We start from the raw sequence: 26,116 nt of genomic DNA on the forward strand, positions 1-26,116 counted from the left end.
CAGTCGAATAGGATTGTTCTGGGTCCTGTGCTGGTTGGACAGGCCAATCCAGAAATCCGTAGCATGCTCTAAAATTTGGGCTCCTTCTCCCCATGATTCAAACTCCTGTTTTCCCAGTCTCGTTTCACTCCCTGAAAAAAAAAGGTTCTAAGCAAACCCAGCTCAACCAGGAAACACACCGGGCGCAAACAACTCATGCTTCCAAAGCCAGATACATTTCAGTAGTCACAGGCTTCTGGGCAGCCACTGCTTCTCTCATTTCTGCAGTAAGTGCAGGGATCCTTGTAATACTACGGGCTGTTTCACATGCTTAAAATATCCCTACATGGAAGGCCCTTCCACATAGGAAACAAAATGCAATCTGCAGGAATATCGCTGCATGGGACAGTCACAGCTCTGGGGTTTTCACCGCAAGCGCGCGGAAACTGAGACAGGCCAAGACTTTCCTGCGCATGCGTGCTGCGCTTGCACAAAATGAAAAACCCGTGTATGCAATTGTCACATGTGATTGCCACACGTGGAACAGCCCTATAGTTTCTAGTTAATGGCTTGGGTTCCAAAATTCCACTTAGTTCTCTCAACATAGCAGGAGTGGGGAAAATCCCAGATGCCCAAGGAATTTCTTTTCATATACAAGTAAACTCTCATTTGTCAACATTCTGGCAACTGAGGAGGTCCCACCCCCGTGCTCAGCCAAAACACCTTTTTCCCATTAGGAAACTGAAACAAGACATGCCAACTCCATTGGAGAAAATTCAGTAGTGCTACCCAAAACAAAACAAAACAAGTCCGTGAAATGCCACCCACACCCTTCCACGGCGCGTGTGCCAGAGACAGGGGTTTCTCTCGAGATTCAAGCTAGCCAGACGTGGCAAGTTGCTGCTGACCCCCGCAGGACGCCAGGCCCACCTTCCAGTCGAGTTGCGCAGATGTTCCTGAGGCTTGGCTGGATTGGAGGGGGGCTCCTGGTACCTCAATGACAGGCTTTCATCCCTGATACGTACGGGGACTCGTGAGGGCGGCAGTTACACTCCTGCTGCTCGGGGTAGTCTATGAAGTCTGGGGCAGGCAGACCAGAGGCAACTACTAAGGATTTATTCCAAATCGTGAAGGTGGGGCAGACAGGTAGAATAAAGGAAATCTCAAACGTATGGAGGTGCAGGGAGTTGGCCGGGTCGTAGAAGGACAGTACGTTGTTGTCGTAGTCCAGGAGGATGCCCAGGCGCTTCATCTGCGGGTGAACGTCCACCAGCATCTCCTTGTTGTTGTGACGCACCACAAAGTTGTTGTTGCAGCGGGAGAAGACCCAGGAGGAGGAGTTCTTGCCAATCCACTCGTTCTTTGGGGCTGATTTGTAGGCAATGCCAATGGCGTACCTGAAGAGAGAGGGAACAGGACATGAAGAAGAAGGGTTGGTTTTTATATGCCAACATTCTGTACCACTTAAGGAAGAATCAAACTGGCTTACAATTACCTTCCCACAACAGACACCCTGTGAGGTAGGTGGGGCTGAGAGAGCTCTAAGAGAGATGTGACTAGCCCAAAATCAACCAGCTGGCTTCCTGTGTAGGAGTGGGGAAACAAATCTAGTTCACCAGATTAGCCTCCGCCACTTATGTGGAGGAGTGGGCAATCAAAGCCGGTCTCCAGACTAGAGTTCAACATTCCAAACCACTGCTCTTAACCACTAAACCATTCTGGCTCTTGAGAGCTGGCATGACATTTGGGTATAAAAGTGTTGAACTAGGGTCCTGGGAGACCTGGGGTTGAATACTTCTCTTACCATGGAAGCTTTCTGGATGACCTTAAGGCAGATCACATTCCGTTAGTTTAACCTACCTCAAAGGGTTATTGTTGTGAGAGAATGAAGGAGGGGAGAATTATGTTCTAAGCCATTTTGAGTGCCCCTGGGGAGAGAACGGGGATATCAATAAATGCAAAAATGCAAATGCATATTAAAGAGGCCCACTGGAATATATGTAGGAGCCCCGTGACGCAGAGTCAAAGCTCTGTTCCAAAACCTGAGTTCGATCCCAGCGGAAGTCAGTTTCAGGTAGTCGGCTCAAGGTTGCCTCAGCCTTCCATCCTTCCGAGGTGGGTAAAATGAGTACCCAGCTTGCTGGGGGTAAAGGGAAGACGACTGGGGGAGGCACTGGCAAACCACCCCGTAAAACATAGTCTGCCTAGTAAACGTCATGATGTGACGTCACCCCACGGGTCAGTAATGACCTGGTGCTTGAACAGGAGACTACCTTTACCTTTACAATATTATTGGTATCTGAAGAAGTGAGCTGTGGCTCACAAAAGCTCACACCCTGCCAGAAATTTTGTTAGTCTCTATGGTGCTACGGGACTCTTGTTCTTTTCTACTGCTTTACAATATATGTAACACAAGCTGTGTAAGGTCTTGTTTTTATTTTGGTGAGTTTTTGCTGGCCAAACAGAGTAGGTTGGTGTGTGGTGGCGGGGGGTAAGTTTTAATATTCCTGCACGCTCTGTGCTTTTGTCATGCTGTCATCTACGCCGAGCCTTTGAGGCAAGGCTGCAAATTGGGTCAACTGATCAAACGTGCTAACCAACCAGCTGACCAAGGTGTAGTGGCAGCACCCTTGAAATGCAAGGGGGGGGGCAGGAGTCAGCAAAATGGGCTGGCTCAGGCCTCGAAGAGGCTTTCTGGCTGCTGAGCTGCCAGGTGGGGACCCCTCCCCCCACCAAATAAGTCCAGCGGTTTGTGCAGGAGATAAAAGGAGGAGGGACGATGGCTCAGAGGAGGGCAATTCAACTGGGTAACTGCACAGGGGCTGGTGATGTTTCAATCTCCACGGCTAGCCGTAAGTCCCCGCTGTGCCTTTGATCCATGAATTTCTTTGTGACACACGGCCTGAGGCGGGCTTTGAATCGCAGCTGTACCCAAGCTCAATTATTCGCGCCCTACCTCCCTGCAGAGCGGAGCCAGCGGTCTCTCTTTCTCACGTACTGGGAAAAGTACACACAGCCGCCACTGTTCCGGCTGCCACTGTACATTTTTAAATGAAGCCCTTCAGCAAAAGAGAACGAATGAAAATGGGCTTTCTGAGTAGCACGTTTCCAAGCCAAGAACAGCTCCCTGCAGAAGTACATATTAATGAAATACGTAAAGCCCTGAGCGCTGAATGCCTGGAACTGGGTCTCATGACTCTGAGGTGTGGGGTGGGGACCTGCCTGCCCCTCCTGGAGAGGACCGGGCTTGCACAGGGGGGGCTCCTGGCACTTTGGTGCAATTATCCAGGGCCCACGCCTCACCTTAACATTGGGGCCTCTGCTCTCCTTGATGTCAAGATTTTATCAATTCCTGTACTAGATGCACCATTATTCCTAAGTGGTCCAGCCAATCACTTACATTAACTCAGTTCCTGACCAGCTCCAGTTGCTGTATCTTCGAGGTCTAGCTTTTATTTTTTTAAAATGCATATCCCACACCTTTCACAAGTCTAGGTTGGTTTTTTAAAGCCTGTCTAAAATATAGTTGTAATCAACCACTCGGCATAAAATAATAACTATCAACGCACATGGCAAAAACCGGCAGAGCAAGCCAATAAACCAACAGATCAAATGGGAAGAGTCCTCTGAAATAAGGACCTTTTGCAAAACAACCAAAGAGGAGAACTGAACACGAAGCAGCCTCACAGTGGACCAGACTACTGGTTCATCAAGGTCAGTACTGTGTACTCAGAAGGCCTTTAAAGGCATAAACCAACATGCTCAATTGAGCCCAGAACCAAGCAGGTGGACAATAAAGTTGTTTTCCAAAATCAGTGTTATATGTGCTTGGAGCTCCAGACCCATTCAAAAGTGGGCTGCACTAATTGAAACTTCTGGACTGTCTTCCAGAGCAGTCCCAGTAATCCAATTTGCAGTAATCCAATTTGGAGGTTACAAAAGCGTGCCTCAGCATAGTTAGGTGAGTAGATTCAAGACAGAAGGGCAATTTCTGAATTAAACACGAATGATGAAAAAGCATTCTTTGCAACAATACCAGCATGCAATTCCAATTAAACAGATGGGCTTCAGGAATACTCATAAGCTCTGACCAGACAAGGATAAATTCATTCCATCCAAAAGAGGCATGTCGATCTACTTTCCCAACTAGCAGCACCTCAGTCCTGTCTGCCTTCTGCTTGTTTTCCCCTTGCCCACTTGACCACAGTATCCAGCCACTGATTTAGAAGAAGAGTTGGTTTTTATACCCCGCTTTTTCTCTTCCATTAAGGAGGCTCAAAGCGGCTTACAATCACCTTCCCTTCCCCTCCCCACAACAGGAACCTTGTGCGGTAGGTGGGGCTGAGAGAGTTCGGAGAGAACTATGACTGGCCCAAGGTCACCCAGCAGGCTCCATGTGGAGGAGTGGGGAAACCAACTTAGTTCTCCAGATTAGAGACCACTGCTCATGTGGAGAGGTGGGGAATCGAACCCAGTTCTCCAGATTAGAGTCCATCGTTCATGTGGAGGAGTGGGGAATCAAACCCGGTTCTCCAGATTAGAGTCCGCCGCTCTTAACCATGCTGGCTCTCTTAGAACAAACACAGCTGCAGCTGGAGGTTTAAAGGAAATAATTGTATTGTCATTAGCATACTAACAGTAGTCTCCACAGCTTCCGACAAGCTCTGTTAATGGCCTAACATAGTTAATTAAAGAGCACCAGGGTCAACATGACAAAAGGCCAGGGCCTTTAGCAATGACCACTGACATTAACACACTGCAGCCTTCTGGACAAGAAGGATGGACATGATCAGAGAGCCACTCCTGGGATTCAGCAACCGTGCTTCAGAATGATCAGTCCTACTGAAGCATGCTGACAAATCAAACAGCATCAATACAAAATAACATCGGTTCTTGTGGGTTATCCGGGCTGTGTAACCGTGGTCTTGGTATTTTCTTTCCTGACGTTTCGCCAGCAGCTGTGGCAGGCATCTTCAGAGGAGTAACACTGAAGGACAGTGTCTCTCAGTGTCAAGTGTGTAGGAAGAGTAATATATAGTCAGAAAGTGGTTGGGTTGAGCTGAATATATTACTCTTCCTACACACTTGACACTGAGAGACACTGTCCTTCAGGAAAGAAATTACCAAGACCACGGTTACACAGCCTGGATAACCCACAAGAACCAATGAACTCTGACCGTGAAAGCCTTCGACAATACAAAATAACATTGTCTATCGACTTATATCTGTAGACGAGACTATCCACCGGTGAAACTAATGCTGCCTTCACTCCACAAGATGTGAAGCCAGAATGAAACAGGTCAAGAAGCGAAGTGCCATTCAGGTACGTCTGCAGCTGCTCTGCCAACCACATGCCCATCATCTTGACCAAGAATAGAAGACTGGACACTGACCCATCATTAGCAAGATTATTCTTATCTAAACATTGTTTCTTTAATGGAGATATTATCACTCTTTTATGGGCTTCAGGAACGACACCCTCAACCAGAGAGGTATTAATATTACTGGTGAGAGGATCCCTAATGCTGTCCTGGCAGGCTTCAACTAGCCAAGATGGACAAATACTTAGTTTACATGTGGGGGCCTTCACAACTCCCCCCCCCACAACTTTTTAAGCATCCTATCCACATCAATCAAGGACAGCAAAGCAAAGCGATCCAAGCAACTGCAACCAACAGGTGCTTTCGACAGCTCAAATAATGGATCTGCTAAATTGGCATTCATGCCAGAAATATTGTAGTTTATAAGGTGCTACTGCACTCTTTTCTGCTGCTACTGACAGACTAACACGGCTACCCATTGTGATCTATCTTCATGGAGGATAGGTCTATCAGTGTATATGAACCATAACACCTACATGGAACTTCCACGTTCAGAAGTAGTATACCCTCCAGATACCAAGTGCTAGAGGCAGGCCACAATGCCCTGTGTGCAAGTGTACCAGAAGCAACCGACTGGCCACAGGTAGGAAACAAACGACGGGACAAGACAGGCTTGGGCTGTCCTTAGCAGGGTTCTCCTTGTGATCTCAATTCAGTACATTCTCCGCTCAGTTGGCCTACATTAGTTCAGCAGCAGCAACAGAGCCACTTACCAGGTGGAGGAGCCCACGGTCACCTCCCAATAATGGCAGCCGCTGTCGATGAATACGTTGCCTGCTGCGCCGTAGCACCCCGTCCCACTGAACCTCTCGGGCGTGTGGCTCTTTTTCAGGGAGCTCTCGTCTTTCTCCATCTGGAGCCCGTCATTGGAGATCTTCAGCTTCTTATGGGCCATTTTGGGGTCCAGTTTGAAGGGCTGGCCTAAAAGGACAGAAACAAGCAAAATGTAAAGCAGTGCAAAGCAAACATGAAAGTTCTCTTCTCCCATTCTGCCCTCGCCCATGCCCTTCTACACAGTTTACGGCATTCAAGAATATTGCTCTAGAAGATCGCACTGTAGGTATGGTAGGGCTGTCCTCTCAGCGTTAGAGGCAGGATGAAGCCTAATCTATGCTGCATAGCATTCCAATGGCATAAGAACATAAGAAAAGCCATGCTGGATCAGACCAAGGCCCATCAAGTCCAGCAGTGGCCAACCAGGTGCCTCGAGGAAGCCCACAAACAAGACGACTGCAGCAGCATTATCCTCCCTGTGTTAGACAACACCTAACATAATAGGCATGCTCCTCTGATCCTGGAGAGAATAGGTGTGCATTATGACTAGAATCCATTTTTACTAGTAGTGTATCACGCTAACCTAAAAATGCTGCACTGAAGAACTCGGGGACCCGTCCCAAGGCATTTCTGGATCTTAAGCGAGAAAATCCAAAGAACGCCCCTTTTAATAATTATCATGATTTGCAGTTTGACGGAAAGGTGTCACGCTGAAATGACCTGGCTGCCCTGTCATGGAAGCAGGGTGGACCCTTGGGCGGATCCAGCAGGGCTCTTCCTGCTCTGCTACAATCTGGTAGGGTTCTTAATAGATCCTGTTTCTATGAGTCTCGAGTAGGAAAAAAACAACAACTCCTGCAGGGATGAACCCCAGGAGGTCAGTTCTGTCCCCTGGTCCATCAATGTCACCCGGCGCTCACAGCAAGACTGCCTCTGAATCTAGGCTATCCAAAACAAAAAAACAACTTCCAGACATTAAACTTTGTTCCTGAGCCAGGCTGAGCTTTACTAATGCCACAACTACACATCTGAAGTATACCCATTGGAAAATCCTCATGGCCAATCTGTGCATCCCGAGAAGAAAGTTCCATCTGCTTTGGGGTCGCTAACAAACAACCAGAGAGATGTTTTCAGGAAGGGGGAAATGGAGCTGAAGACCCAGAAAAGCAAGGAAAATCAAATCTAAGTGGTCTGAATTCCTTAAAGGTCTTATTCTCTATTAGCATTAATGGGAGTGATATGGGCACATGGCAGGGGAGAACGGCCACCTAAAGCGAACATATAATAGTCTCACGGAGCTGTGGAAACTGTCCACGTATCGTTTAGTCCCCCCGCCCCCACATCCAAAGCCAGAGCTAGTCACTCCCCATCGCAGACGCTCAGTTATTACACGATACAGGAAGCACGCCCTCGTGGCTTCACAGTAATTTTTCCACCACTGATGGAAAAAAATCTCAGCTTCAAGGTCCTTTTCCTTACAAACGTTTCAGGCTGCAGAAACCAATCAAAGGCAGAAAATGAGGTTTGGACCCTGCCGGGCTGCAGCGGCAAAACTCAGCTCCTCCACCATCAAAGTGCGTGCTTCCCAAGACCATGCAGAAAGGTGGAAGGAAGAAAAATATACTTTCTGCTGTTCCAGAGGCTCAATCGATGCACGGCCCCCAACGGAACTGAATCCGCGGCACAAGGATCTCCCACTCTGCTAACAGAACTCCATCCTGTCCTCATGTTAGGGAAGGGAGGTTGGGGAGGAAATGTCAGAGGAGCAGCGGGCCTTGAACTAGGAGCCCAGATGGGTCAGGAACACATTCCTTTATCTCTGTGCTTCTGGGGCTGCAAGTTGGAGAAGGGAACTGTCTTGATCTGCCTGGAAATACTACAGACCAGGGGTGTCGAACTCATTTGTTACGAGAGTGTGATATAATATGTCACTTGGTCGGGCCGAGCTGGGCCATGCCTTGCTAGCCCAGATCGAGGGTGGGGGCTGCCTTGGCTGGCACGTCTGCAGCAGGCTCAACAGCCCAGATCGGGACTGAGGGAGCAGGCGGCTGCCTCAGCTGGTGAGTTGGGGGTGGCTGCCTTGGCTGGCAAGCCTGCAGGGGTCTTGGGGAAGTGGGTGGCTTGGCTGGCACTCACAAAGGGCTTGCCAGCCCAGATCGAGAATGGGGGGTGGCTGCCTCGGCTGGCTTGCGGGCCAGATCCGGCCCACAGGCCGTATGTTTGACACCCCTGCAATAGACCCAGAAGCCTAATGGCCCTGGAAACTAGGCAATTCTGGAGAGTCAGTCCTACACTGCTGCCTGTTGTATAGCTCTATTGTATTCTCACAGCACTAGCAAATGCTTGCTGGGAGAAGCCACAAGCCTATCCCCCCTCTGTGCTTCCAGCCTCTTCCTTTGTTGCATGCCAGCTAACCCCTCTGCTCTAGGTTCGCAGGCATGGTCTACACATACAGCAGAACAAGGTGGCAAAAATATGATATGGCAGAGTGTGCTGTACCATTTCAGATGGAGGGTCACATATCTGCAGTGCCCCCTCATCTAAAAACTCCCTGCAAACAGGGAAAAAAATCACCACATCAGTCATAAAGATTCTGGCCTAGCACTTCACATGGTGTGGTAGTTTTCCAATTGCGGGGAAATTGAACACATGAACACATGAAGCTGCCTTATAATGAATTAGACCCTTGGTCCATCCAAGTCAGTATTGTCTAAGACCGGCAGTGGCTCTCCAGGGTCTCAGGCAGAGGTCTTCTCTGTCACCTACTTGCCTAGTCCCTTTAACTGGAGAAGCCAGGGATTGAACCTGGGACCTTCTGCATGCCAAGCAGATGCTCTACCACTGAGCTACAGTAAGAAGGTAAGAAAAGTTTTGCAAAATGTGATCCCTCACCTACAAACAGAAGTGGTACAGCCCACTCTGCCACTTCACTGTACTGCATTATTATTATTATTATATTAATCTTAATATCCCACCCTCCCCAGCAAAGCCTCAAATGTGACAACGAAGCCCCAGTCACCTTTCCTGCCACTGAGAACTGGATCTTGCTGCTGCTTGAGCACAAGTCTCTGACAGGAGGATAGTGCTACTACAGTATGTCCCTTTTCTGACTGCAGATACCCACAGTGCTCTTTCTGAAGTGGGGAGAAAATGTTCACTAAATGGCACAAGATGTGAAAGATGAAGAATTTGGTTGGTTGTGGTTAGTCAGGTTACGGGCACTGTCCAACAGGTGTCTGTGACTATAAGCCATGATAGCTAAAAGTCTCCACACGTAGAGACAGTATACCTCTGAGTACCAGATGCCAGGAAACAAAAACCTAGGGATGGCCATCACCTTCAAGTTGTATTTGTGAACTCCCTGATCTGGATGGCCCAGGCTAGCCTGATCTTGTCAGATCTCAGAAGCTAAGCAGGGTCGGCCCTGGTTAGTATTTGGATGGGAGACCACCAAGGAAGTCCAGGGTTGCTGTGCAGAGGAAGCCACTGGCAAACCACCTCCACTAGTCTCTTGCCTTGAAAACCCTACTGGGTGGTCATAAGTCAGCTGCACCTTGACAGCATTTCACACACACATTTGCATGTCAACTTGTTTTGAGAGCCAGTGTGGTATAGTAGTTAACAGCAGTGGACTCTAATATGGAGAACTGAGTTTGATTCTCCACGCCTCCACATGAAGCCTGCTGGGTGATCTTGGCCCGTCACAGTCCTTTCCAAACTCTCTCAGCCCATGTGGAGGCACGCAATGGTAAACCACCTCTAAATATTCCCTTGCCTTGAAAGCCCTATGGGGTCGCCATAAGTCAGCTGTGACTTGACAGCACCCTTCCCCCACAGAGACAATTGGATGGCTGTTATTAGAAGCAAAAAAAAAAAAAAGGAACTTGGTGTTTTTTTGGTATGATCCAGCAAACCAATTTCTGACATTCATAGGGCTTTTGAATAGCCACAATTCCACATTACAACTGCAACTGGAAAAATACTGCCAAGAGAAAGCACCAAAGCTGCTTTAAGGAGATACCTGAAGACTTTTCAAATGCAAGAGTTCTTCAGAGTCTATTCAAGGTAATATACAACTGATGACAACAGGCAGATCTCTGCAGCAGTTGTCACGTAGCAAGCCATCTCCCCCAACCCTGCACTTTGGAGTTACCAACTTCCATCTTAACCAGGTTTAGCAAATCCCTGAATAATATATGACAGGCCAGTGTGTGCATGTGAGTGTTCTGCATGGAGGTATATGGCTGATACTACTCCTCAACTAAAGAAGTACTGAACAGGCCTGCCAGAGCACATTACCCGCTGCTGTTCCGGAGGAGCTGCATGCCTCAAATATCCAGGGACAATAGGGCCTATGATTTATAGAACCATACAAACGAACACATGAAGCTGCCTTATACTGAATCAGACCCTTGGTCCATCAAAGTCAGTATTGTCTACTCAGACCAGCAGCGGCTCTCCAGGGTCTCAGGCAGAGGTCTGTTCACATTACCTACTTGCCTAGTCCCTTTAACTGGAGATGCCAGGGATTGAACCTGGGACCTTCTGCATGACAAGCAGATGCTCTACCATTGAGCCGCGGCCCCTCCCCACAGAGTTGGAAGGGACCATCCCCTGCACAATGCAGGCAATTCATAACCACCTCCCCCACACGCCCCCAGTGACCCATACTCCACGCCCATAAGATGACAACAACAAAAAACCCTTCTGGATCTTTATAGGTTTTAAAGGATTTCTTGTTTCAACTGCTGTTGTGAGGGGACCACACGTGCAGGAGAGGAGGGGCAGAAATGTATTTTCAATTTTAAAAGGGTGTTTCAGAAACAGGAAGGAACCGCCTGAATACAACTGGTCAGCTGTGATGCGTAGGAGAACACGCACGGGAGCAGCACACTCTTCCACATTTGACTGATCTCTCCCTCCCTGCCCTGGGTGCCTATCATCTGTGACGTGGGCAGAGCACACATGCATGGCTCTGTCCCACAGGGTCATTCATCACATTGCCTCCTCCATTCCTAAGGAGGAACATCCCCCACTGCGCCATCTGCTCTTCTCAGTGGCAGGAGGTGCAAGACCTAAGGCACACCCAACTCGCTTTTGTAAAGGGAACTGTGTGGCCCCAGGTTACAATCTGGCACACTGCACAGGTTGAAAAGCAGGTCCTGTGAGGTCAAGCGTGGCTGTCTTTCTTTCTTTCTTTCTTTCTTTCTTTCTTTCTTTCTTTCTTTCTTTCTTTCTTTCTTTCTTTCTTTCTTTCTTTCTTTCTTTCTTTCTTTCTTTCTTTCTTTCTTTCTTTCTTTCTTGCCAGGGTAGGATAAGCATGGTGTAGTGGTTAAGAGCGGTGGTTTGGAGCAGTAGAGTCTGATCTGGAGAACCGGGTTTGATTCCCCACTCCACCACATGAGTGGCAGAGGCTAATCTGGTGAACTGGATTTGTTTCCCCACTCCTACACATGAAGCCAGCTGGGTGACCTTGGCCTAGTCACAGCTTTCTTAGAGCTCTCTCAGCCCCACCTACCTCACAGGGTGTCTGTTGTGGAGAGGGGACGGGAAGGTGATTGTAAGCTGGTTTGATTCTCCATTAAGTGGCAGAGAAAGTTGGAATATAAAAACCAACACTTCTTCTTCTAGCGCGGGGTATAAATAGAATAAAATAAAAAATAAGTCAGCACTCTGTAATTCTATCAGGCTATTTGTCTAGTGAAGCTCCTCCTGGCATCATTCCTTCAAGCATTGATGGCTGCTAGCCATGGTGAGTAAAGGGACCCTCCGCATCCAGAGTCAGAAACCCTCTGAATGCTAAGAGGCAAGATCGGGGGGGGGGGGGGAGAGGCCACGGTCTCTGTGCCCCATTTGCTGGTCACCCAGGGTAACTGGTTGGCTGCTGTTTGAGACAGGTTGCTCGACTCAATGGAACACTGGTCTGATCCAGCAGGGCTCCTCCTTATTTTCTTATCTCCAGTGCCTGGTCTCTTCAGGGCCCGTGGGCACAGCTTCCAATCCTGCTTCTGGCGGGAAAAGCAAGCAGAGCGGAAGGTCCAGGTGAGTTACATCTCTGGAGGAACGGCCTGGTCAAGCTAGTGATCTTCTTGCGTTTCTGAGTGGCCTCAGTCAAAAAGCCAGCTTCTGCTTGTTATTTTGTTATCTGATGGAAAAACCAAAAGGCCTTTGATTCCAAACGAGGGAAACGGGGTCATGGTGCAGATGTCTCCTGCAGAAGCATCAGGGGCACTGTAATTAGAAGGCCACGTTTCATCTGAGCACCACATTAGCAACTGCACATATTTCTATTTGAATGCCCTTTTGTTCCCCGCACGGTGCTGGAAGATACCGATTTTAACAGTCAGGCCAATATTAAAGAGAGAGCAGTGATTTTTTAAAAAGTCTCTTATTACACTTATTACAATATGCAATTTAACCACGAGGACGAGAATTTTAGAGGCAGTTTCGTGAAACCCGTGTTCCCTTTCTGCCGTGAGGCCAAAAGCCGACACATCCACGGGCAAAGAATAAGAAATAAGTCTTTGACTGGGTGCTCCGTAGATCGAGCAAATGGAGTTCTTCGCGACGCAGAGCACTTAGCTGCATTCTAATCTCTCCATTGCCTGACACGGAATAGGCGGCCGTCCTGCCCGCCTCACCTTTCTCCACACCCCTCGTGCCCATCAATTCATTGACGCAAGCAGGCTCCCTTCCCAAGCAGGAGATCTGTTAGCACTTGGCTCATCTGTCAAACCAACCATCCATTCTTTCCGGGACCTGCGCCGAAACGCCAAATAGCCGAGTGATACATTTTTAGTAAAAGAGCCAGTCTGGGGCTTGGTTTTCATCAGTGCCGAGCCATTCTCTCCGACGCACAGGCTAGATTTGATTTGGGTTTTTTTTACTTCAAGTCATAGCAGTTCCCAGGGAGTGATGGGAGTGGTGGAGGCCATAAATCATTTCAAATGCCTGGTGGAGTGCAGACGGTAGACAGGACTGAAACATCATGCAAAGAGAGAAAGGAAGAGGTCCTAGATCACCAGGTTCAATCGGAGGGACGTATGGAAATTCAGCTTCCAAAGTCACGTAAGGCTGGGACTAAATCAGGAGCGGTTATTCCAGGTAGACAAGAACCAGAAGGGCCACAACTCAGTGGTAGAGAAGAAGACTTGGTTTTTATATGCTGACTTTCTCTACTACTTAAGGAAGAATCAAACTGGCTTACAATCTCCTTCCCTTCCTCTCCCCACAACCGACACCCTGTGAGATAGGTGAGGCTGAGAGAGTGTGACTAGCCCGAAGTCACCCAGCTGGCTTCATGCGTGGGAGCAGGGAAACAAATCCAGTTCACCAGATTAGCATCCGCCGCTCATGTGGAGGAGTGGGGAATTGAACCCGGTTCTCCAGTTCAGAGTCCACTGCTCCAAACCACCGCTCTTAACCACTACACCATTCTGGCTCTCAGAGAACAGGCCAGAGGTCCTGGGCACCTCCAGTGAAAGTTATGTCAAGGCAGCATATGGTGCGAAAGACCCTTCTCTGCCCCAAATCCTTGGAAAACCACTACCAGTGAGCACAGACAACATCAGCTGGATAGATTAATGGTTTGGCTCTATATAAGGCAGTATTTCCTACGTTCAAGAGCATCATAATATCAGCCTTGGCTGAGTTTCACTATTTATTTACCCCCCACTACCACCCATTGAAAGTGACAGGGTGTTTGCTTAGGAGAGTCACATTGATAAGATGCGCAAAGAGACACCAGTGGCCAAGAGGGAAAAGCTGTATCTCAGTGACAGAATGCAGGCTTAGCATGCACATCCAGTCCTTAGCGCATCTGACAAAAGAGTTTCAGGTAGCAGAAATATTTTTCTCTTTGTGAGATTTCAGAGAGCTGCTATTAGGAAGAGTGGATGAAACTGGGAAGACGAACTAATGGTCTGACTTCCTGCTTTCCTGCTGCCAATATATTGCTGGTTCCACCCATTGTCCTCAAATCCCACAATTGCTGAACTCCAAACAGGCCCACTGTCAGAACACTGGAACTGTTCACCTCCAACTGCATCCAAATGACACTTGTTGGTTGGATCTTTTCAACCCCAACGTCTAAAGCTTTCTGCCAGCTTCATCAACACAGTGTGCCACCTCTACGCACTGGTTAGACTAGAACTTAAATCCTGGTTTGAGTGAATACGGCCTGCACAGAAACTGTTCTATTTTCTGATTCACTTGTCCCTTGAAACTCAAGCTAGCGCAAGTATTTCAAGCCCTCTGATGTTACAGTGGATCTTTGTTCCTCTTCCATGTGCTTCTCCTCAGATCTGAGGCTGGTGTTCTGTCCCCTTTTGCAGTCAGCACAAACCCCTTTTCCGGGTTCACACATGCAGGTGAATGTGATAAGAAAGAGGCGATGGACTGCTGAAGAGGCAGAATGGACTGCATCACTTAAAACGGAAGATGATGGATCCGAGAACTGGATGTCCTCCTTTGCTCAAAAACTCCATGCACACAGAAAGGTAGTACAGCTGGGAGACTACTTCCTCTTTATACTTGCTCTGCTAGCTTTCTATTTGCGAGGAACTTTTTTTTTCTTTTAAGCATTGGGGATCGTTACAAAACAAGCTCCTCGGCTGGGGATGCAGTTTGAAATGCTACAATCCCCCTCTACCACCCTCAGCATTCTACCGCTTCGCCCTTCTGCACATATGAACTATATCTCACTTTCATCTCCTATAGAGAAGTAGCAAGGCAAGAGTCTGGAGACACCTAAGCAGGAAGCAATTCTGCCAAATGAAGGAGAACACTCTGTGGCCTTGACAGAGTAGCACCAAAGAGATGAGAAGAAGAAGAGTTGGTTTTTATATGCCAACTTTCTCTACCACTTAAGGAAGAATCAAACCGGCTTACAATCACCTTCCCTTCTCCTCCCCACAACAGACACCCTGTGAGGTAGGTGGGGCTGAGAGAGCTCTAAGAGAGCTGTGACTAGCCCAAGGTCACCCAGCTGGTTTCATATGTAGGAGTGGGCAAAGCAACCCAGTTCACTAGATTAGAGTCTGCCGCTCATGTCAAGGAGCGGGGAATCAAACCCGGTTCTCCAGATTAGAGTCCACCGCTCCTAACCACCGCTCTTAACCACTACACCATGCTGGCTCTGAGTGACCCCCAAGTGCATGAAGACTATGGGGTCCTCAACAGCACACACAAGTGTCTGGGAGAGATGTTATCTGTTCCTAGGGTGAGATCCAAAGTTCTTGGGTAAGCCTCACTCTTGACTCTGTATGACTGGCACCTTTCCCAAAGGAAGACACTCACTGCCAGTAGAGCTCTCTGGTTAAGCAAAGCAGGCTTGAGTTCAAATCTGTACAGGCGCTTTCGACAGTGCAACACGGGGCCCCTCCCTGCCAGCTACCAAGAGCACAAGTGTGCCCTACGACACCTACTGTTTGTCTTGAGCCTGGCGGGTTCACTGTTCCGGCTGCCAGCCTGGTTTATTGCCTTGACGAGAAAGATGTACCGTGTGCCACTCTGCAGCCCATGCACTGTGTAGTGGTTCTGCTTGATGTTGGGGACGATCATCCAGCTGTCCATGGAGTTGTACAGGCCTGCCAGGGAAAGGAGAGGAGCATAAACAACATTAGAAGAGTCTGGCTGGATCAAACCCATGGGTCCATTTAGCTCGGCATCCCGTTTCCTACAGTAGCCAACCAGAGGACCTTGGAAAACCTGCAACAGGACATAGAGGCTAAATGTCTTCTCATGTAGAATCATAGAGTTTAAAGGGGCCATACAGGACATCTAGTCCAGTCCCCTGCTCAATGCAGGATTAGCCTAGAGCATCCCTGACAAGTGCTTGTCCAGCCTCTGCTTAAAGACTGCCAGTGAGGGGGAGCTCACCACCTCCCTAGGTAGCTGATTCCAGTGTAGAACTACAGTGCCCCCCTCAATGGAAAATGTCTAGGGTCATGGAGAAATGCCCAGACCTGGATGGTCCAGGCCTGCCTGATTTCGACAGATCTTGGAAGCTAAGCAGAGTTGGTTCTGGTTAGTACTTGGATGGGTGACCAACAAGGAAGTCCAGGGTTGCTATGCAGAGGCAGGCACTGGGCAAACTACCACGGCTCATCTCTTACCTTGAAAATCCTATAGGCACTTTCCACCACCAACACATGGATAAATGAACAGGTGGCACCTTAAAGACTAGCAAATGTTATTCCAGTGCAAGGTTTTGTTCTTCAAATATGTGGTGAAATGGATGCCCACAGGAACGTCAGGTGAGGCGTGTCTGCAATTTACTCACAAGACATGAAGCTCTAATGAGGTTCACCTTATTCCACCTCCCCACCACCCCATACACAAGCAAAGATCCCCTTTGCCAGCACCAGACTATGAATTTCATACATATGATTGCATGTCTCCCCCTCCAAAAACTGACATTCAGAAGTAGACTGAACACAGAAGCTCCACTGTGCTATCATGACAACCCTGACTGCAGATGTTATCTCTCTATGAATTTAGCAAATCTTCTAGAAGAATGTAAGAAACATTTGCTGGATAAGATAAAGAATCCACCTAACCCAGGGGTTGGCAAACTCATTAGTCAAAAGAGCCAAATATCAACAGTACAACGATTGAGATTTCTTTTGAGAGCCAAATTTCTTAAACTTAAACTATATAGGTAGGTACACTGTTTATTAACTTAATAAACTTTAATAAAAGTTTTAAGTCTTAACACTGAATAAAACTTGATATCATACTTAATAGTGATCTTATTTATTGATAAAAATTAAATTGTAAGTCCCTGCCATTTCCCCCTCCCCGTCCAGAGTCCTTGTCTGGAGGCCTGGCCTACCACCATAAAAGCTTATTGGTAGACCTGGCCTCCGGCTGAGTCCCATTGGGAGGCCAGGTCTACCCATTGGCTTTCTTGGCAGTAGACCTGGCCTCCGGAGGCCCATAGAAGCCAATTGGTAGACCTGGCCTCTGAAGGGGGACTTTTTCCCCTCCTCGGAGTCCAGGTCTACTGCCAAGAAAGCCAGTGGGTAGACATGGCCTCCCAATGGGACTCAGCCGGAGGCCAGGTCTACCAAAGGAAGCCCAACAGCTGATAGGCGGGGGGGCCAGGAACCGCCCGCCCAGCAATTGCGCGGCTAGAGGGGAGGGGAGGCTTTAGCCTCCCAACCATTGAGGGAAAGGGGGACCCGGCCATTTTCCCCGGTGGGTGGGGGGAGACAGCGCGCCCGCTCGCCCGCTCTCTCTCTCTCTCAGGCGCGCCGGCTCCACAGCCCGGCTGCCGGCGTGAGCGGGTGCAAGAGCAGGGGCTCCGAACCAAGTTCGGAGAGCCGCACTCAACGGGCCAAAGAGCCGCATGCGGCTCTGGAGCCACAGTTTTGAGACCCCTGACCTAACCCATCATCCTGTTTCCACTGGGAACTAGCCAGATACTTCTGGGAAGCCCATGAGGGCAACAGCCTGCCCATTGTCCACCAACAACTGGTACTCAGAAGGGTGTTGTCAGAAGCAGTTTATATATCTATCCTCCCCCATAAATCTGCGTAATCCAGATGGAATATTTGACGGTGGTAGAAAGCGCTGTCAAGTTGCAGCCGACTTATGGTGATCCCATAGGGTTTTCAAGGCAAGAGACATTCAAAGGTGGTTTGCCATTGCCTGCCTCTGCATTGTGACCCTGGACTTCCCTGGTGATCTCCCACCCAAGTACTAGCCAGGGCTGAGATCTGGAGAGATCAGGCTAGCCTGGGCCATCCAGGCCAGGGCATTGGGAAGTAACTGAGAAGCAAGCGCAAGGCAAGCTGGGAGCCCACATCTTTCCAGTTGATTTGATCTATTGTTTGGCAAGTCCAGAGGAGCCTGCAGGGGCGTCAGAAAGAAAAGGAGAGAGAGAAGCTGGGCTCATTTTTATTAAGCTACGGAAACCAGGCACAATAAACCAAAGACTGAGAGGACCCCTTCAAGGGAAAAGGTCCCCTTGTTGGCAGCCTGTCCTAACTTTGGCTATGAGAAGAAAACAGGGCAAGGCAGAACTCTGGATAGACATCTAAAGTATTTCAGAGAGGGCGGTTGCCTTCAGCCCCGGGGGTGTGGGAGTTTCTGAGAAGTAACCAAATGCTGGATTAACTTTTAGACTGATCCAGCAAGACTGTTCTTAAAAGAATCTACTACATCAAGTTGGCAGGGAGATAACACTGCCAAGGAGAAGATAAAGATGCACAAACTAATTGTGCGAAGAGGATTATCTGGCTCCGCTTACAAGTCGTGTTCTCCAAAGAGCCTTGGATGAGCAGCAACAGGCGATAACAGCTGTATTAACTGCTCAGGTCACCGGGCCCAGCAGTACATGCATCTCCTCTGCCTCACAACCCCAGGCAGGCACAGAAGATGAATGCTGGCACGAGCAATGCGTGGGCCTGAAGGAATCCAAGACGTGAGCAGGCTCGGATCATCTGCCGTGTTTTACTGCCAAAAAGCAACAGCGCACGTTCATAAACTGGCAAAGAGTTCAAAATGTGCAAATCCAAACTTTCAACAGGCTTGGATTTTGAGGGATACTGTTTTTGTTTTTGTTTTTTTAAAGCAATACTTGGATCAGTGGCTGTTTGCTCTTAAGGTGTTATGAGAAGACTCAGCAGCTCTGCTATTTCCCACCAAAGATGTGGATGGCCTGGAGAGGTTGCGTAACGTTCTCAGTCTCGCTAGGGGAGGGGCCATGGCTCAGTGGTAGAGCATCTGCTTGGCATTTAGAAGGTCCCAGGTTCAATCCCCGGCATCTCCAGTTAAAGGGACTAGGCAAGTAGGTGATGTGAAAGACCCCTGCCTGAGACCCTGGAGAGCCGCTGTCGGTCTGAGTAGACAGTACTGACTTTGATGGACCAAGGGTCTGATTCAGCATAAGGCAACTTCATGTGTTCAAAAGAGTTGGGTTCGGTGGAGTATCCTTTTCAAAATGGCGTCCCTTCCTCCAGGCTAACGAATGTGGGGACTGCCGGTATTTTTCCTCTCACCTTGGGGCTACAGCAACGTGGAACAGCCTGCTTACTTGTCATGGAAGCAGTTGTGGGAAATCACACAGATCTGCATAAACTAACTGCAGTTGAGTAAAGCCCAAATCAAAATGGGGCCAAATAGGGCCAAATGAAACATGATCGTGGAAGGCCTGTGAAGGGACCTCCCACGGCTGGCTTTTCGGGCTTGAAAAAGCAGCATGGTGAAGATGATATGGTTTGGATCAGGGTTTGTGGCACAGGTAGAAGAATATTAACACACACACACACACAGCATTTTCTTATTCCAAGTTATTCCCCTCCCTTGTGGAAGGGTGCTTTTATGTCTACCTGGCACAGAAAACAGCAGCTGGGGAGAGGGGGAGAATTTGCCTTAGTGCAGCGAGGAAGCATTATTTCCTTTTCTCCCCAACTTCTGCAGCTCCATCCTGAATTCCCTTGTTCCATTCACACGACTCCTGGCATTACATTTAATTTGGCCCTCAAAAGATGGGATTCAACCTGGACAAGGATGCAACATTAATCCAACAGTAGCTGAAGGCCATGGGTAAAGAGAGGGCTTCCGACCAATCTGCAAACTCTCACCGTAGCACGGCGGCAACCTGGAAGAGGACAGCCTTGTCATGTCCCTTCTGGGATGCCATATTTGTGGTGGGAGGCCTGCACAACCCAGAAGGCAGACCCAGTGCTGTTTTTGCGCACAGCATTATGGGGCGGGAGGGAGGGCTGTAGGAAGCGCCAGCTTATCTCAGCACCTTGCCACAAAGGGTTTGAATTGGCTACTCCTTTACGAAGATATATTAAGAAAACAGAACGTTGGTGCAGATGTCGAATTCTGTTAAGCCAGCTTTTTCATTAATTAGCATGCTAATTAACAACCCAATGATTGTGGAAATCTCAGGCAAGCCACATTATGTTTGGAATAAGCACAGTGATTTGGTGAGGAAAGATGCATTGCCTTCCCCATGTGTATTGGCAGGTCAAAGTACAGCTCTAAGAGAAGAAAGCAAAAACAGGACTTGCCTGGATGAGACAACAGGACCCAGAATGAACAGCTTCTAACCATTCTTATGAATGCCTGTGCAGGCTCCCTTGGCGTGAGAGAGAGCCCAAAGCACATTCACAGTGCTGTGAGCTTCTTTTTATATGCATGCGTAGTGGGATGTAGCTCAGTGGTAGAGCATCTGCTTTTTATGGACAAGGTCTCAGGTTCAATCCCAAGCACTGCCAGTTGAAGGGATAAGGTAACGGGTGATGTAAAAGACCCCATTTTAGGCTCAGGAGAGATGCCAGAGTAGACACTACTGACTTTGAGAGCTCAATGGTCTGACTCAGTAGAAGGCAGCTTAGTCAGTAGTATACCAGCGAGCTGACAGACGGAGCGTCATCTTGTTTCCCTTGGATTGGCTGACCCAGTGGCTGATCCCACCTCCTCCCGTTCTTCCTTCATCTTCTGTTGGTGAACAAAATGCCCTGCAGCTTGCTGCCTGAGATGGAAATAGCTTGTTTCCATCTCAGGCCCTCTGTTATAGGGAGCTTTCTTCCCACTGACTGTCCTGCCCTCTTGATATTGCTGCCTCGCTTCCTGCTGCCGAGTGGGGGGGAGAAGAAGAGGAGTAGTAGTTGGTTTCTATATGCTGACTTTCTCTACCACTTAAGGGAGAATCAAACCAGCTTACAATCACCTTCCCTTCCCCACAACGGACACACTGTGAGGTAGGTGCGGCTGAAAGAGCTGTGACTAGCCGAAGGTCACCCAGCTGGTTTCATGTGTAGGAGTGGGGAATCAAACCTGGCTCTCCAGATCAGAGTCCACTGCTCCAAACCACCGCTCTTAACCACTACACCACGCTGGCTCTCTGGAAAAGAAAGTCTTGTATACCTGAGATAGAAATGGTGCATCTTCCACACATCTCAGACTGCCTACAGGGCGGGACTGGAATGACCAGCCAGTGGGGAAGAGCAAGACGATGTACCAGCATTCAATTTGTTGATATGCTACAACCACACAGACATACAAAAAGAGGCTCACAGCATCTTTTAAAATTTTGTCCCTCCCAGAGTCCTCTCGCAATATGGCAGTCACTGTCTGTTGGGGGTTTTGGTCGATAGAAGTGGACCAAGTTCAGCAGATGAAGCCGCCCTCACAACAGAGCCATCAGTCAATCTCCTTGCAGACACACACACAAGATGCAAAGACCGAGGCCCTGAACCACGAGCTCTAATTCCTTCCTTACAAGATTACACAACGTTCTAAAATGATGGGACCCCGGCAGCTGTCTATCACCGGGGGCCTGCAGCATCCCTTTAATCCCATCCATGCCAAACAAAGTTTCCGTGGTGTTAGAGGAATGATTAGACAAGACAGGCATTTTCTAAAAGAATTACCTGGAGACCTTTTTGTGATATTATTTCGAGGGCAGGGAGGGAAGAGGTAAAAATCAATCCCGTTTCATTATTAGCTTACTGAGGAGAACGAGCCTCTCTCCTGAATGCACGCTCGCCAGTGCAGCCTTCCGAAAGCTAGTCTCTAGAAAGACCTGGTTTTATTATGAGGAGAGATTCACTGAACCGCCCCCTCCCAAGAACAATTCATTAGGCCCCAACCCTTCGAAAAGTCCACAATGGCAATCAGAAAGTCCAAGCTTCTCCTCAGCCTTTGGCTTACTGCCTGGAGCAGCCCTGTGCAGCCCTTTTTGTGGTTCCTTGCAAAGAAGCCAATAAATCTATTTTTATTATATATTGTGCACAATTGTATTGAAAAACACAGGGCCTAATATACAGGCTTCTAAAAAGCACAAACATAGTTACAAATATTACCAACACATAACTGTTGATGTTAGTATATAAATTGACCAAAATCTGACCAGACGAGTTTCAGCCTTTTACAGGCCTTCCTCAGTGGTCATACTTACACAGTTTCACAGTACACATCCTGATATATACACAAGCGTTGTACAAGGTAAAAAAAAATATATAAAAGCCTTTTATTCTGTGTGGCTTTATATTAAACCAGTTCGTTCATGTGCTTAAAACATGGCTCACGGCTCAAACCTTGTATATGGTGTCCAGCGTTTCAGGATGTGTATAACATCAACAAACATGAGAAAATAATACACATCCTGAAATGCTGGACACCATATACAAGGTATGATCTGTGAGCCATCCTTTAGGGCACCTGGGCGAACTATTTTAACATAAAGCCACACAGAATAAAAGGCTTTTATATATATTTTTACCTTGTATATATCAGGATGTGTATTGTAAAATTGGGTATGTATGATCACTGAGGAAGGCCAAAATGCATCTAGACATATTTTGGTCATTTTATGTACTAACATCAACAGTTATGTGTTGGTAATATTTGTAACTATGTTTGTGTTTTCTAGGAAGCCCGTATATTAGGTCCTGTGTTTTAAAATACAACTGTGCACAATATATAATAAAAATAGATTTATTGGTTGCTATATTAGTGTTTAGCTCAACCCCTTTGGTTTCCCCTGACTTTTAGGTTGAGTTTCTTTGTTCCCCTTTTTCTTGCAAAGAACCCCAGAAGGTTTCAATACTGCATGAATCAAGGATTTCCTTGATAACATTGCCAATCAAAATGTACCATCCTTCAATTGCCCCAGAACCTCCAGTGGAATTTAGGTGAACATCCAACTAGAATCGGGCCTTGGAGATGTTCCATCTGTCCCTACTTAGGTTGTGGCCAGTTCCTGCCTTCCCAACGAGGATGGGAAGGCGAGGAGTCTCTCAATTTAAGACATGATACCAAACCACGGTTAACGGAACTTTAAATAACCAGCCATTGTTTGTGATTGGCTGGCAAAGGAAGCTGGGAAGAATGAGACTACAGCCGGGAAGTATATGGAAAGTATTTTCTGCCTGTATCTCAAAAGATAGCCAATGAAATTAATCATAATAAAACTGACGGAGAGCTTGTAGTCCACAATTCCTTGCACGGTGCCCATGAACCTGCCTCGCAGCAAAGTGTTTTTTTATCAGCCAAGAACACATTAAACATCATTCGAAAGTTCAGAAAAATCTGTAGCGAGTCCATATCAATGCAGACTATTCCATGTTCCAACGTTTTCCCTATGTCTGTAACTCCCAGAATATGGAAACCTAGCATATCAAGGACTGAGCTACAACCTTGCTCCTTGGCAAGTCAGCTGTCCATACACAAGACGTGTATTCAACTTCCTATTTCCTCCACCTGTATTTTAAGGTGACAGCAGTCCCAAGGTCTGATGATGCTAGTTTACCATTCAAAATTAGTCTACTGTGTACAGCAAAGCTGACGTGCAATATAAAAACAGAACGATGAATCTTTCGAATCAGCTCATCACTCCTTCCAATTCATTGCCTCAGTCTTAACTGATAATGGGTCCTAGCAGCCACGAGACCCTGGCTGCGTAGCTTTGGGTGTTAAAAATACGTCTGCATAGCCGATATAACAGATGCCAACCAATCATGTCTATGGGAAGCCACCCCCAAATTGCCTCCTGAAGACATCTAAAAAAGGGACAGAAAAACATGATATCTAAGCTTGCAAGCTAGTGAGTGAAATAACGAGGCGGATTTTTCCTTCTTTTTAAAAAAAGAAAAAAGGAGTTGGGGCTGAAGGCAGACAAAAAACGGGGAGCGGGGGGGACACAAACAAAGAAAAGGCACGTGCGATGATAGAGTTTGAAGGTGGTGTTTTCTGTGGGTTTATTTCATTACTGATAAGCAACAACCGCCTCAGTCTCTCAGCATTCCCACCCTCACTCCACCGCATCAAGTTAACCTGCGGTCATTACAGTTCCCCTGCCCTGAAGCTTAACTCTATTACCTTGTCGACGTGCTGTCATCTTGCCGACAAGCCGTTACGGACCCAAAGTACGAAAACCACTCAAGAGATTTGCCTGCACAACCTCAGCTGAAAATGCTTACAAACAAAAACTTCCTCCACCCGCTTGCAATATTACTTTCTTAGGCCTGCTAAGGGCCCCATTCATAATCAAATCGCTGTGCCCAGAGTGCGGGTCGAGGGGAGGAAGTGGAGGGGCGGGGCTGGCTTCTGAAGGCACCCAGGTCACAAATCACGCCATGTTTACTGCAGTGCTGCTCCATATTCAATAGTGCTGTAATGGCAGATTGAGGGTGGGTTGAGCTGAAAGCTCAGCCCAGTTGGAGGCTGTATCCATTCTGCTACGGGCCAAGTTCTGCATTCATCTGACAGGGTAAAAATATTCTAATGAAGCAAATTGGGGGGGAAAACCCCAAATTGCTCCACTTTCAATGTGCCATTCTGGCAACATTTGCTCTAATTTACAGAAAATAAGCAGGCTCTACCTATGAGAGCCCTGACCCGGACACCTCTGCCATGGAAGGTTGTTGAGTGACTTTGGGTCACTCACACACTTCCAGACTAGCCTACTTCACAGGGTTGCTGTGTTGATAAAATGGAGGAAAGGAGAATGGTGTAAAGTAGGGATACCAACCTCCAGGTGGTAGCTGGAGATCTCCCACTATTATAACTGAGCTCCAGAAGACATCAGTTCCCCTGGAGAAAATGGCTGCTTTAGAAGGTGGACTCTATGGCATTATACCCCACTGAAGTCCCTTCTCTTCCCAAACCCTGCCCTCCACTCCCAAAATCTCCAGGTATTTCCCAACCTGGAACTGGCAACCCTAGGTGTAAGCCATTCTGGGGCCCCATTGGGGGGAAAGGTGGGGTATAAATGAAGTAAATAAAAATAATAAAAAGAGTGGTGGGTTGTCCAATACTTTTGATAAGGACTCCTCCCCCCGCCCGCCCCCGCAGCAAGATCTCCGGCTCAGTCATCCGCTCGCAGGGACGACCAGGGAAAGAACCCCAGAAGGCTTCAATCCTGCATGAATTGAGGATCTCCTTGCTAAAGTTGTCAATCAAAATGTACCATCCTTCAATTGCCCATTAAGCAGGGGGTTGGCCTAGAGGGCCTAAATGGCCATTCCAACTCTATGATTCTATGCCACAGAAAGATAATGGACCACCTTTTGCCTCCCTGCCCACAAGCCATTTTCACCCACCCTCTTCTGAATCCTTAAGTGCTCAAAAATCTTTGGAACTGAGTGCTCAGGCACATGGTAATAAAAATAGGGTGTGGCTTTCAAACTGTTTCCCCACCCCCCAAACTCCAGAACTTCTTCAGAAGTATATCAAGTGTTTCTTGATGAGAAGATTAAAATGGTGACAAGCTGCCTGGTTGAGGGTTGAAGTATACATTATGAGTAGTTCCATAATTCTTCTCACCTCCCTCCCATTATGAATGAAACACATTTGAGGTTGCCCCCAGAAGCTGGGGGACTAGGCAAGCCCCACACCCACTTACTGATGAAATTGGCCTGGCCTGTGAAGATGGTGTACTGGAGCTCGTAGGAGCTGACACTGAATTCGTCGTCTGAGATCCAGTGGACAGTGATGGTGTCGTGCGAGGCAGTGCAAAGTTCTTCACGGACCGACGGTGGGTTAGGTGCTGTAGAAGCGACAGGCGGCAATAAAGATAGGAGGTTAGTGCCTTTACAGATGCCTCTTCCACATCCTTTGGCAATAAGTTAAAGAAAATGCTGTTATCATGTTGACCTCCCAGATCAGAAACTGAACATAGGTAAAAAGTGGATTCTTTTGGTGCATGCAAGGTCTTTTATGTATGGCTGTTTCCCTCACCAAAGACTTTGGGTCTTTGTGCTGATCATGCATGCTGTTTCCGACCGTCAGAAGTCGCCTCGCTCTACCCGCGTTTCCCCACGTTTTCAAAGTTGAGATAAAACAAGTCTCTGGAAACATGGGGAAATGCAGGGGGAGAGCAAGGCGACATCTGACACACAAAGACCCAGAGTTGTCCGAGGGGTGATGGTGAGTGAAACAGAAATGCATAAAAGTCCACAATTTACATTACTTGAGGCAGGCAGCTGCTATGAAAGCATATTCCCTATGTGGGCATACAA

The 26,116-nt window shown here is 47.9% G+C and overlaps 1 protein-coding gene across 2 annotated transcripts in view; it reads right to left on the minus strand.

The window, feature by feature from the left end:
* Window positions 1–687: 687 nt before the first annotated feature.
* Window positions 688–26,116, minus strand: part of MID2 (midline 2) — a 226,391-nt gene continuing 200,962 nt past the window's right edge. For both annotated transcript variants that reach the window (XM_056859198.1, XM_056859197.1), the window contains 4 exons: window positions 25,501–25,644; window positions 15,560–15,721; window positions 6,074–6,281; window positions 688–1,376 (listed from right to left, as the gene is read on the minus strand). In XM_056859198.1, the coding sequence (XP_056715176.1) occupies window positions 974–1,376; window positions 6,074–6,281; window positions 15,560–15,721; window positions 25,501–25,644 (917 nt within the window). In that variant the 3' untranslated portion in view covers window positions 688–973. The remainder of the gene's footprint in view (window positions 1,377–6,073; window positions 6,282–15,559; window positions 15,722–25,500; window positions 25,645–26,116) is intronic.

Source organism: Euleptes europaea, chromosome 13 (assembly GCF_029931775.1).
Source record: "Euleptes europaea isolate rEulEur1 chromosome 13, rEulEur1.hap1, whole genome shotgun sequence".
Taxonomy (NCBI): Eukaryota; Metazoa; Chordata; class Lepidosauria; order Squamata; family Sphaerodactylidae; genus Euleptes; species Euleptes europaea.